At 41.5% G+C, this 14,449-nt stretch overlaps 1 protein-coding gene across 1 annotated transcript in view; it reads left to right on the top strand.

Moving 5' to 3' along the window:
• Positions 1-357: 357 nt before the first annotated feature.
• The window catches only part of PMFBP1 (polyamine modulated factor 1 binding protein 1), a 56,751-nt gene continuing 42,659 nt past the window's right edge, over positions 358-14,449 (top strand). Inside the window, exons 1-3 of the mRNA XM_043437162.1 lie at positions 358-429; positions 3,083-3,154; positions 9,338-9,499. Of these exons, the coding sequence (XP_043293097.1) occupies positions 358-429; positions 3,083-3,154; positions 9,338-9,499 (306 nt within the window). The remainder of the gene's footprint in view (positions 430-3,082; positions 3,155-9,337; positions 9,500-14,449) is intronic.

Raw genomic sequence — 14,449 nt, 5'->3', positions numbered from 1 at the left:
AAATAACTAAGATTCCATTTTCTGCCATTTGGTATAAATGGAATTTAACAAAGAGATTGAGTAATACAAAAATAGTTACTTTTTCTTTGCACACTTGAGTTCATACTGCTACCCTAGTCACTAATGTGATGACTAGATGTAGTATTAAGTGTTTCTTGAGAATCTGTAAAGTGCTCTGTGTGGGGGCTGAGGCCAACTTCAGAGGCACAAAACATCACTAGATCCCCTGACCAAGTTTTTGTTTTCTGTTTTTTGTGGTCACAATTGTCACCAAGAAAAAGCCTGCTAGAAAAGCAGATGGCAGAACTTTTGAATACAAAAAGAGTAGTTCCCTGGGGAGACACAACAGAATTGGAAATGCCAGTGGAGGAGATGAGGCGCAAGGATGTGAAGGTCTCAGCAGTGATGCAGGAGACAATAGCACAGAAGGTGTAGAATCAGAGTTTGAAGAGAGGGGACATTCAAGTCCTGTGCCCAGAGATCAGTATCCATGGGTCAGGTGGGGAGCCCCTCCCTCTGTGATGAATTCTCTCCTCTACAAAATATTTGTCCAGCCACACTGGACACATACTCCTCAGAAAGCATTGTGAAGGTTCCTGTGATCATTTTATGAAGCAGCTGAGGCTCCTCCAAAGCACTCTTCCTTACCCATCTGGCACACATTACTGTCAAATGCTTCCAAAACCCTTCCCTTTTTTTTTTTCATCATAAACACTTCCAAATTGCCCACTTCTATTGTTAATGACTCACAGGATTCCCATGTTTCCTTCATGGAACACAGTTCAGCTCTCTATTTTTCCTCTAATTTATTTTACGTAGTAAATATATTTCCATGCAAATATGAGAGCCTATGCCTGCCACTTTTCCTTCCAAATGCTCTTGGCCCTTGCAATGGTAGCTGTGTAACTCCATAGTAGATGAAACAATCATGAATTAGACAATCATTTTTCCGTCTCTGGGACAAGATTTCATTTTATTTAAGAATCATCTCCTGACAATCCAGTAAGTTAGCTTCTGTTGTTAGTTGCTCAGTCGTCAGCTTCTAGAGGAATATTATTCTCAAGGATACGTTTACTCCACTACAACCTTTGTGTGATGCTTGGACTGAGTTCACGATTCCTATTAAAGAAGAATGTCCATCAAGGTAGAACCAAAATAGTAAACTTTAGAGCTAGGAAAGAAAGCCATCGTTCAGTACAACTCCTCAGTTTACAGAGAGAGAATGAAGGCTTGGAGAGATGAGTGCTTTTCCATAGGCTGTTCCTTGACTTAGGTGCTGAAGCAGGTTTAGCAGCTTCCTGGCATACAGACCTGTTCAGTGTTCTTTTAGGCCGTGCTATTTTTAATCTTCTTGGCTGTCTAACACTGTAGAGTAAATGTTTGTATCCCTTCAAAACTCATGTGTTGAAATCCTAACCATCAAGGTGATAGTATTAGGAGGTGGGAGCCTTTGGGAGGTGATTACATCATGAAAATGGAGCTGTCATGAATGGGATTAGTGCCCTTATAAAAGAGACCCCAGGAGTCTCCCTTGTCCCTTCTGCCATGCGAATTTACAGCAAAAAAAAGAAACAGCCTTCTCTGAAGTGGGTCCTCACCTAATCTCCTAGCACCTTGATCATGAACTTCTCAACCTCCAGAACTGTAAGAAAAAAAGTTTTTCTGTTCTTTGTAAGATATGCAGTCTGTGATATTTTGTTACAGCAGCCCAATCAACTAAGATATCTTGCATTGAAGTGATTTGTAACATTCACCAATATTTCCTCTTGGGGGTAAAGGAAGAAAGTGGGCATAGCCATAGGACTTGTTTTGGCCAATGAAATGTGAGCAGAAGTGAAGTGTGTCACTTCCACTTTAAGAACCTGTGTGTGATTCACCTAATTCCCTTTCTGCTGCCATGGCAACAGGCAGCATACTAGATGATAGAGGTTCTACTAGCTGAGGACAATAAAGAGCAGAGCCCCAGCTGACTCATAAAGGACATGTAGCACAAGTGAAAAATAAACCTTCATGGTTTTAAATCACTGAGATTTGTGGATTATTTGTTACTGCAGCATCACCTAGCCCCTCCCTACTGGCTAAACCAGATTGACATCACCATTCCCACGATACATCTCTCTGCATGAAGCCGTAAGAGGGTAAACAATGCAGCACATCAGAATACAACCCCATAAAACATTCCAAATTCTCACCAGCATTCTTTCTTCCTCTTGGCTTTTATTAGGGGTGGGGTATGTGGTTCATTACAAAGAATGAGTATTTTGATAGCTTCTCATTCTTGGAACTATTCTGCAGGTAAGTACCTGATGGAAACTTCCTCTAGTCCTGGAGTTTAAAACATAATGAATTAGATTATTTTAATAAGTGCAGTGCATTATGACCTCACATGCATCATCCTATGCTTACACACACATATGTGCAAATATCTGTGGTTTTCCTTGAGGCTTTTTATTTGGATAGTTCTCAACACTTTCCAAGTTTCCTAACTTTACAACCGCCAATATAACAGTAACTTGACGCAGCAAAAAAAAATCACATCATCAGATATTTCCAAATTAATAAGTAGAAATTAATGGAAAGGAAGATCCCCATGGAGTAGTAAGAGAGCCTGTCTGACCTTGGGTAAGTCACTTAGCCTCTCTGGGCTTCAATTTCCTTCTCTGTAGAGACAGAAATAGTATCTACTTCCCAGGGTTATTATGAGAATGAAGTTGATGTGCACATCCCATCTGGTTCATAATTAGTACCTAATGTTAACTATATTTGAGCCATAGACTATTTAGAAACCTAGAAAGTAAAATCATTTCAGACCTTTTACTTTCCAAGAAGGATGAGTTCAGAAACTAGCCTACCTACCAACTGGTGATTTTTTGGAAAAGATGTAAAACCACGGTCCTGTTTTCCTAGCAAAGACTTTAACACACTTTTGAAAACATAAACAGATGGGTAGGCAAGTAAGTATCGCCAACAGTTCAGAAATTTTTCCAGACTCCCTGCTGAGAGCACATATCCAGGTGGGAAAATCTTTAAAGGGCCAGACTAATTTATGCTTTTTCCATCTTAAATTCTTGGACTTTTTCAGGTTTATAACAAAGCTCAGAAAATGCTAAATCTTAAAGGAGAATTGAGAGGTGCCAAGGAAATGAAAGATGAGGTAAGTCTTCTTACTCCTCTGTATAAAGGAATAGAGTTGCTTGAACCTTTGTTACAAGGGACATCTTTTCAAATTTCATGATTCAAAATTCCTATAATAAGCATCCTCAAATCTCAGACAGAGGTGGGCAGCAGAGCATACATAACATATAAGAGCCCAGACTTGAGCTAGGTAGGTCCAGGTCCATATCTAATAGCAGTGTGATATTTGGCATTTTACTTAACCTCTCTGAGCTTCCTTTGCCTTACCTAGAAGATATGAATAATGAGCACTTATTTCTAAGACTCACTGTGAGGATTAAGTAAGATACCACATGTAAAAAACCAGTGCTTAGGACTTAAGCACTTATTAAATATTATTGCCAACATTTTCTCTTTATCTGGACTGATATGGAAACAGAGTGTTCTGCTGAGTTTAATATTTCAGTCAAACTGTGTTTATGTTTTCCCTGACTTGTTCCAGAAAGGACTTAAGGGGGGATGTTTTTGTTAGTGTAAGGCTGTCCCACATGACATATGCTTTCTAACAGACCTCCTACCGAGAGGTAAGCAGTTTCCAAAAGAGGTGTTTCAACTCCTTTCCTGCTAGATTACTAGTGGGAGCCCTTCAGGATTCACTCAAAGTTCTGCAGGAAGAAAAAAGGGTCTAATGTAGCTTCTCCAGAAGGGCATTTCTTCATTCACCTGATATCTTTGGGGCACTTCACTGTGCCAGGCATTGCTCTAGGGCCTGGGGATGAAGCAGTGAACAAAATAGACAAAGATCCCTATTCTTGTGGAGCTTACTCTCTAGGGAAATAACTTCTCCAAGGATATGTTGGAGGAAATTATGTGCCAATGAGAACTGGCCTATATTCCATAGGTGGTGGATCTCTGACAGGTCATGTATATCCTAAGCCATATACTTATACAGAGTGCCAGTTTTTAAAGAATTTAAGACACAATAAAATATACTCAGTCTTCACTATATGAACATAATTGGCTCCAAAATTTTTACTCACAGGCTAAACCTTGGGTAAGTGCCCATTAATTCCCATCATAAGTAAATAAAAACTGTAATGTTTTTATAGATGAAAAAGTAAACTCAGGAATCAAGTTAGTAATATCAATAGCAATGTTTGGAATTACTGTAGATAACTTTAAACTCTTTTACTGTAGAAGTAATCTATAAAAATTCCTGTAAAAATGTTAACTTTTAAGATTTCATGCTTTTAAAAACATAACTCTGACTATAAACTGATATGTTTTGAACGGTAGTGAGGGCTAAAGGTGGTTTTCCATTGTTTATTGAAGACCTTTCTTTATAACAAAACTGATTTCCCAGATAATAACTTTATGATATTGTTGGTGGACTCCAGATTTCCTCTGGAAACTGCCACCGAAGCTTTATTGTTCAAGTTCCAAATCCTGGGAAATGCTGCCATCTTGAATCTTTGTGATGCTCCTGGGGCCTGAGTGTGCTACTGAATCACAAGCTTCAGTTTAACATCAGCTCCCCCGGAGAAGAAGCATAAGACTATCTGTCAATACCTTTTAAAAAACCTTTTATTTATTTCTTTTTTTTTTTTTTGGTTGTGCCTAGTCTTTGCTGTTGCACAGGCTTTTCTCTAGTTGCAGCAAGTGGAGTGGGGGGCTGCTCAGTAGTGCACAAGTTTTTCATTGTGGTGGCTTCTCTTATTTCAGAGCATGAGCGCTAGGGCACTCAGGCTTCAGTAGTTGCTGCATGTGGGCTCCGTAGTTGCGACACATGGGCTCAGTAGTTGAGGTGCACGGGCTTAAGTTGCCCCAGGGCATATGGAATCTTCCCGGACCAGGGGTCAAACTTGTGTCCCCTGCATTGGCAGGCAGATTCTTAACCACTGGACCACCAGGAAAGTCCTGTCAATACTTTTGAAGCCTAGAGCAAAATTTCTTCCCATCTTTTGAAATATGTGTTCAAGAAGGCATGCTCTTTGAAAAAAGACTCACTTAATCAATACAGAAAATTTGCTTCAGTAAGTAACCTGTTTTCTAATAACTATCTTGAGTATAGTAGCAACTGTAGCATCAGCACTCACCACTTTGCCTGTGGTTGGTAGCTGCTGCTGCTATCACAGGCCTTCAAACAAAGTGGCCAGGTTCCAACCCCTTATAAGCAAAACTGGGTACAGGCAGACTTCATTTTATTGAGCTTCACTTGATTGCACTCTGTAGATATTATATTTTTTACAAATTGAAGATTTGTGGCAACCCTATGTCAAGCAAGTCTATCAACGCCACTTTTTTCAATAGCATTTGCTCACTTTGTGTCCCTGTGTCCCATTTTGGCATTTTGGGCAATATTTCAAACTGCTCATTGTTGTATTTGTTATGGCGATCTGTGCTGAGTGACCTTTGTTACTTTTGCTAAAAGATTGCAATTCGCTAAAGGTTCAGATGATGGTTAGCATTTTTTAGCAATACATTATTTTTAAATTAAGGTATATACTTTTTAAAATACAATGTTTTTGCAAACTTAATAGACTACAGAATATTGTAAACATAACTTCTATATGCACTGAGAAACCAAAAAATTTGTGTGACTTGATTTACTGTGATATTTGCTTTATCTCTGTGGTCTGGAACCATGCCCACAATATCTTTGAGGTTTGCCTGTATCTAAGTACATGGTTTATGAATGTGAAACCCACCTAGCAGTGGAGGCTTGTGATTTCAGATTGTTCGTGACTTCATATCTAGAGCAGGATCAGATGACACCTGAGGGTCAACATTAGACTCTCAGTTCATCTGGTGCCCCAGTACTGGTTACAGAGCTCTAATTGATGAAATGTCAGATTAAATCAATTTTTACTGCATATTGATACTCAAAAGGCATCTGCCTGGAATTTAGCATTCATAAAGCACATAGGATTAGAAAGTGTACAGTGACCTCTGTTTATGATATTAGCAAGAAATTAAGTTTACTGGAACCTCAGAAACACTGGCCTTTATGGAGTTCTGAGGTAAGCACAGCCCCTTCTTACAACCACCTACAGTAAAAAATAATACATGGTTCATGGAAATCACCTTAGTGCTCTCCCAGCATTTCCACTCTTATTCTGGTGAATCAAAACCCTTGTATAATTTGGCCTTTAGGAGTGAATGGTTAGGTCCTGATTTCCAAAGCAAATTTCATTTGACGTTTAGCAAAATACCTTTGTTATTCAACTGGTCTAGGGCATCCTCAAAGAAAGGACTATTTATTCCAAACTTCTTGTTTTATGAACAAAGAAATTGCCTCAGAGACTCTGAGTCAGTGCTAATGTCCAAATTAGATGAGATCGTGTACATTAAAGATCCAATTCTGAAGCCCTGGTGATGCAACAGAATTGGGCTAGCCGGCCTTCCTCTCAGAGGACATCTAAAACTAGAAGGAGAGGGGTTTTTTTAATTGGCCTGAGAGGGTATTGAGCTTTTAACATGGAGAAGCTCAAGTAGTATATCACTGGTACTTTGTTAGTGAGTCCTCGGTGTGCCCGGCTTCATACACAACAATCTGGTGACACGGTCCTCACCTTAGGATGCATATATTCAGCATCCAGGCGAGAGTATAGGGCACGTGGCACTTTCACAGAGCATGTATTGTATTGTCACCTAATCTGCTCATAGATGCCAAAGAGAGAGTCCTGTAGCAATAGGAAACCCCTAGGCTCTCCCCTAACTCCCCAGTGAGTCTCCACACTCTATTCCCAGTAAGGCAGTCATGAGAAAAGGGCTTTTAAAAGCCCTAGAATCAAACTGCTGCTCCTTGTCAGATCAAGGATTTTGTTTTCTAGTTAGAGAACAGTGTCTGTACACCATTTTTTTTTTTTAAGCTGCTCTACATATATTCTCTTAACAGAGTCCCTGGTAATTGTCTTAATGGTAATTACATGCTTGGGGCAGTTGACATCCACTGTTATTTTTCTGAAAGTGGGGAACAAGGGACAGGAGCTGGAGAGGAAGAAGGAGAGTTTTGAGATAATGAAATCCTTTTAATGACAGAGCCACGCCGTTAACCTAATTAAACTGTAAAGTGGTAAAAAAAAAAAAATGTCCAGGTACTAAATGGAAATGATGGAATAAATCAGCTGAGACAGCAGCACTTCTGGGAAACCTTCTGAATTCCGAATACTCTGACATTGAGGTGTCCGATTCTTGTGGTTATTTCTGCCCCCTCCCACCCCACCCCCAGCCTTGTACAGAGGTCTCTTAAACTGACCTGTCCAGCAAGGCTTGATTTATGATGTCTATATCAGGTCTCCAGCTCCCCCTGGGAATATGCCTTATAAAGCTCATACATTTAAGAAGTCAGCACAATCAGTGGGACGTGGCGGTGGAGCCCTGGCTACAGGGTCAGGAGAGCTGAACTTTCCTCTGCTAACCACCTATGGGACATTGGACACTATCACTTGGACCACTTTGCCATTTCTGGGCATTCATGCCTTCTGTGTGCTTTTGCACCTACAACTCTCTTAGAAGAATTGCCCTTGGGCATTTGGGGTCACTTTACTCACAAGAGCAGAAAGCTGGAAGTCCTTGGGAGCTTACACCCCATGAGGCACCCCTTAACCATTGACTGGCCGATGCTGAGGCTGACGGCCCAGCTTTCATTGCATCTAATCAGGACAGACTCTAAGGTGTAACTTGGACCCTGGAGTTCCCTGTGGAATTAGGCTGAAGCCATTTGTGAACCCACAAAACTTTGTCTGAAACTGTGCCCTTCCTTAGTTTCTTCTTCCCTGTCCTGCTTCCCCCACCTACTTGCTGATTTCTATTGGGACTGTTTTCTTTAACAGATGCCATGAATCCTCACCTAAGAGCTTGCTCCAGGCAATTTACACAAGCAGGCACCCACTATAAAAGCACCAGCCTCAGTTCCAACGTCTAAAACTCGGAGGTGGTCGTGCCTGTCCTCAAGGGTATCACAAAAAGTTTCCACAGTGGTAGGACTGAAGCACTGGACAGGTTCACAGAGGGCTGCTTGCTAATTTCTTCTCACACCGTTGTCACCCACAACACTGGCAATGGAAGGTGGCATCCTATATGACAGAGTCCCCACCCCCTTCCCACGGCTGTACGCCCCAACCCCACCCAAGCTACTATGCCCCACATTCTCTATTTTGATCTTGATCACTAATTTCCATCTGACCTAGCAGTAATTAACAAATCTTCTTCATTTATAATCAAAGACAGGGATCTTATGCAATCAGTCCAGGGATTTTACTTTCACTCCCATTGGTGTATGTCTCCAAAGAAAATCACAAGCTTTATACACATAAAAAGTGTAAAGTGTGAGTCGCTCAGTCGTGTCCAACTCTTTGCAACTCCATGACTGTAGCCTGCCAGGCTCCTTTGTCCATGGAATTGTCCAGGCAAGAATACTGGAGTGGGTTGCCATTTCCTTCTCCAGGAGATCTTCCTGACCCAGGGATCAAACCCCGGTCTCCTGCATTGCAGGCAGATTCTTTACTATCTGAGCCACCAGGGAAACCCAGATTTGTAGGTGCTGCTGCTGCTGCTAAGTCGCTTCAGTCGTGTCCGACTCTGTGCAACCCCATAGACAGCAGCCCACCAGGCTCCGCCGTCCCTGGAATTCTCCAGGCAAGAACACTGGAGTGGGTTGCCATTTCCTTCTCCAGGAGATCTTCCTGACCCAGGGATTGAACCCCGGTCTCCTGCATTACAGGCAGAGTCTTTACTATCTGAGTCACCAGGGAAACACAGGTTTGTAGGTGAGGGAAGTCTTTAGTTTAGTGAGTAGAAGGGAAAGTGAAGAGACTTTTCAGAAGCCGCATCAACTCCAGCACTGATTCACTAGAGTCTTGACAAGTCCATTTGACATCCCACTAGTTCATCTCATCAGTGGCAGAGCCATTAATATTATAGACAGCTCACCAGGTGCCTGGAGTTGTTCTAGGCACTGACTTTCTCTTGAAAGCAAGGGAAGCATCTATGATGCACCCACAGCAGTGGGTGAAGATTAATTAATGTAAATAAGTAATTGAATAATGCAGAGCACTCAGACACCTCGCAAATGGATACTGTGTAAATGTTACACAAGATGAGTAATAACAGCAAAGGGTTGATGGACAAATTTCCGGCAAATTTAAAGTCTCTGTCAACCAGTGAACGAAAGTAAGCATTTTCTTGATAGTTCATAATTGATGCTTTTGTTTTTCTGACTGCCGAGGTGGGGGAGAGAGACAGAGACGTAAGCAGTCTGAACAGCAAGCTCTTGAGCCTGCAAGCTGACATCAAGAATCTACACAATGTCTGCAAGAGACAGGGGAAGACCTTGCAGGAGAATCAGCTCTGTGTGGAAGAGGCCATGATGAACAGCAGCCACGTAAGGGATTCACCGTCCACTTCCCACCTCTGCTCCCTCTGTTTCCACTTCTGCCTCCTTGGGTAGGAGAAATAATAGAAAGTTCTCCCACTGGTCATTCAAGAGCGCTTACTGAGCAAACAGTGAGAGAGAACTACACACACACACACACACACACACACACACACACAAATGCCATCCCTGCCCTGAGGACTTTTCAGTGTAGCTATCTTATCTCCAAGGTTATTTACATCTGAGCTTTTCTTTACCTGGTCTTTCACACTGAATTAGCAGCACCTGAGATCCATTGCCCTTTAAAAAAAAAAAAAAGCCAGATCATAGTTATGTAGTTATGTAAAGAGAATCAGTTCTAATGAGGTGGATGAAACTGGAGCCCATTATACAGAGTGAAGTAAGCCAGAAAGATATAAACACCAATACAGTATACTAATGCATATATATGGAATTTAGAAAGATGGTAACGATAACCCTCCATGCAAGACAGAAAAAGAGACACAGATGTATAGAACAGACTTTTGGACTCTATGGGAGAAGGCGAGGGTGGGATGATCTGAGAGAACAGCATCGAAACATGTATATTATCAAGTGTGAAACAGATCGCCAGTCCAGGTTCGATGCATGAGACAAGTGCTCGGGGCTGGTGCACTGGGATGACCCAGAGGGATGGGATGGGGAGGGAGGTGGGAGGGGGGTTCAGGATGGGGAACATATGTAAATCCATGGCTGATTCATGTCAATGTATGGCAAAAACCACTACAATATTGTAAAGTAATTAGCCTCCAACTAATAAAAATAATTGGGGGGGAAAAAAAGAGAGAACAGCATCTCTTAATGGATTTTACTTTATTTATTTTTTGGCCGAGTCTTATGGCATGTGGAATCTTCGTTTCCCAACCAGAGATTGAACCTGTACTCCCTGCCTGGGGAGTGCAGAATCTTAACCGTTGGACTGCCAGGGAAGTCTCTTGGTGGATTTTGGACAAACTTCTACATCACCCATGAAAATAGCAGCCATTCCACCTGCTCTGAAGTGTCACTTCCTGTCAGTGCAGCAGGAGCTCTTTATTGCCACATCTGCAGCTCTCTGCCTACAAGCTTTACTTCTGGATACAGGAGCCCAGTCATAGGACAAGCTGAAGTTCAGAAAAATTGATGCCCCTAGAAGCAGCCCTAAATCAGTGACTGATGGGGAGAGGGCTGATTAGCAACCCATTTCCCTTACCCTATCTCACTGGAAATAACTCCAGGCACGTTCCTTGCTCTCTCCCGGAGTTCCTCAACAGGGCCCAGTACCAGGTGCCCACAGTGGCAACTCGGTTGGCCTCCTTTCACAGCCTCATTCCCTGCCTTGTTCATTTTCCTACTCCCGTACCTGAGTTCCCTAAAATCACCTTCCACACAAGCTACTTACTCGATGCCTGGTTCCTTGTCATAGGACTTGCTTCCAGAGGTGCCCAAGCCACGATACTCAGTAACACTTGTCCTGAACATGTGTGAGTAGGAGGATCTCCTGACATGATCATCTTTCTTGAGACTCTGATTTTGAACTAACCTCCTAGGCAACTCATCAGCTGAGGCAACTTCCCTTCATCCTGAGGTTTTCTCTTTTTGGAAACTCCAGCTCTAAGCTCTTTAAACCAGTCTCTAAATTTATGCCCACAAGCTGGGGAGTCAGCTGGGAGATGTTTTCCCAGAGTTTTCTAAACACTTTGGGTCTCCAAGAACTCCTAACTTGAAGTCATCATTTCTACTTAGGGACTTGAGTTTTTGGTGAACATAAGGCAGGTACAAGTTGCACAGATCTGTTGCCAGACCTCCAAGTTAGCCTCCTAGGTGCAGTCAAGGATCTGGTCTCTCCTAGAGTTAGAATTAGAGTTAATTAGAACTCTGTTAAGAGTTCTCCCAGGACCCTTACCACCTCCCTATAGAAACCACAAAGTGTTCCTCTGTGATACCCTAAAAATGTTAAAAGCAAAGCAATTTTTTTTTTCAATTCTACCTTTTCTTACTGAGCACTACTGTCCTTTGGAGAAGGGCATGGCAACCTACTCCAGTATTCTTGCCTGGAAAATCCCATGGACAGAGGAGCCTGGTGGGCTATAGTCCATAGGGTTGCACAGAGTTGGACATGACTGAAGCAACTTAGCGCGCAGTATTGGCCTCTCTGCAGTAAGTCACAAATATAGAAAAATTCATTGTTTCCCTAAATGGATCCCAGGAAGGATATTACCGTAATTTTTTTTCTAAATATTAGCATTTTAGGATATTTTCACCATTACTGTTGCAAGTTTATTCCCCCAGTCAGGGAAAGTCATGTGGCTTATAAATGTACCTGGCAACTTGGAGGGAGAAAAGTAGTAAGTCACATTTTATTATTCTAATTGCCCCAAAGAAGGTCTAACAGCTTGAAACAAGCTTTAAAACAGGCTCTTTTTTTTTCCCCCAGTACGTAGCGCTGAATTTACATTGCAGACTATGCATACAAATACACAATTAGATGTAGACTTACACTCATCCACTCAGAAAATCCCTGCAAGATCTGCCTTCCACAAGGAAACATAATATGGAAACAAAGGAGGAACCCAAGGCTGTCTGAAATTTTGACTAATAGCTGACAAGGAGCTAGAGAAATAAGCAAAAGGTTCAGAACACAGTTATGCAAAAAAAAAATTAAAATATGACATCAGATGTTGTGTGTGTAAAAAAGGGACAGGCAAGGTGACCTTGTAAATCAAGAATATGTTGTGCTCCAAGTCCTAGGAACAGAGAGAGCTGGGCCTGAGGTAAGCAAGTCAGATGCCTAGGGTGCAAAATATCGGGGGCTCTCATTATTTTTTTTAAACTTTTATTTATTTATTTTTGGCTGCACTGGGTCTTCTTTGCTGCCCATGGGCTTCCTCTAGTTGCGGCAAGTGAGGGCTACTATTCTTGAGATGCACAGTCTTCTCATTGTATGTCTTCTGTTGTTTCAGAGTCTCAGCTCTAGGGCTCATGGGCTCAGTAGTTGTAGCACATGGGGCTCAGTTGCCCTGAGGCATATGGAATCCTCCCAGACCAGGGATCAAACCTGTGTACCCTGCATTGACAGGTGGATTCTTAACCACTGGATCACTGGGGAAGTACAAGGGCACTCATTCTTTAGGTGCCAACCCTGTACTTATTCAGTCTTAAGATTGAATGCCTCCTTAAGATGTGCCCATCACTTACCTCACCCTAGTCCCAACCCTGGGATGAACCTCTCTAGTGATATAAGACTAAATTAGGCTTACAAGGGAAATATCTCACTTCCCACCTCAAAGACATGGAAAGGAGTTCTGACAATGACTGGGAAAAGATGGGGCTTTTTCTCTTAAATGAAGAAAAATCATCAAGGACTCAGTTTTCAGAGCAGTGCCAACCTGAGACAGAAACTAGAAAAGAGAATAAAATGGTTAAAAAGTATTTTGAAAAGCTGGCTTTAGGCAAAGCAGCAGGGCCTGATGATATACTTCGAACAGTACTTAAGGAATTGGCAGGTGTTATTACATAGCTGCTAGCGATTATTTTTGAGAACTCAAGAGAATAAAGAAAGTCCCTGAAGACTGAAAAAGGGTAAATGAAGTGCTCATCTTTTTAAAAAGGGAAAAAGGACAATCTCGGTAATTATAGACCTGTCAGCTTAACTTCAATATCGGGGAAAATATAGAACTTAACATCAATCAATTAGCATCAACTTGAAAACCACCAAGTATTGGGTGGAAACCAACATGATTTTTCAAAAGGTGAAATCATGCCAGGCCAATTAATTTCCTTCTGTGATCAAGTGGCCACATAAGCAAGGAGGGAGCAATAGCTATAATCTCTTTGACCACAAGGAGGGCTGAAAAATAGTCTAAATATGAGAACAGGTTCCTACAGGTGGCCAAGTCCTCTATCTTTTAAGACAGCTGAATCCTGGACAGAAATCAATCTGAGAAACATTGGCAGACCAGATGGCCTCCGGTATTATGTCCAACTCTGAATGGTCATTTTAAGAACTAGTCTTACTTCCATAAGATTATTTCCAACTTGCTCATTTTCTCCAGATTTCGGTTTAAAGGTCAAAGCAGAATCTAATAAAATATCTGCCTTCACTATAAAGAAATTTTTTAAAAAAAAGAAGAGAAGCAGCAGGAAATGCATTGATGCCTTTGTGACACGGTTTCTTGGTACAAATATAAGTGAAATTCAGGCTTAATCTATAGCATGTCATTTTCTATTCATTTAGAATTAAGAAAAATAACCTTTTGAATACCTAAGGATAAATGAGTAGAAATTTAATAGGTCTCAAATAAGTCTAGGCATTTTTCCAAGTCTTTGAAATTTGATTCCTTTAAACCCATAGGTATCTACAGTGTGCAAATGTTTAAAATCTTCATCCAAGAAAACTCTAGTTTCTCTGCAGGTATGAGCAGTTCTTGGATCTTTATTGCCAGACAAATTAGGTCAGGTGCTACCTTTGCCCTATACTGAAAAACTTTAGTGAACTCTCATCATCTGGTCCATCTATCATATTACCTAAAACCAAAATTAAACCCAGAAGGTTGAACACGACCTCTGATGAAAGGATATTATTAACAATTTGCCAGTGTCACTGCCAGGTTGCTAAGCTTTACACTAGGAAGAGTCTCTCTTTACCCACAGGAGGCTTTAAAGTCAAAGAACAATTATGAACACACCAAAGTATAGATCATGTGCTCGGAGGGGAAGTCCTAAGGAAAGAGTTTGGCTTGTTTTAAAAAGAAGAGCATTTCTTTTATTCTTTTGGGTAATGAAGAGAAAACGGGGATGTGGAAATAAGGGGAGGCAGAGAAAGAACATACAATGAGGAGACTGGTCAGTTTTCAACTGGGGCACACACATCTGGCAGTAGAGTGGCAGGTCCAAATCAACAATTGCACATAAGTTCTAGGAGGACCAGGACTCCGCTTT

This window comes from Cervus canadensis, chromosome 18, assembly GCF_019320065.1.
Source record: "Cervus canadensis isolate Bull #8, Minnesota chromosome 18, ASM1932006v1, whole genome shotgun sequence".
Lineage (NCBI taxonomy): Eukaryota > Metazoa > Chordata > Mammalia > Artiodactyla > Cervidae > Cervus > Cervus canadensis.
Note: the sequence above shows the minus strand (reverse complement) of the source record. Positions and strands in the feature narration are given on the sequence as shown.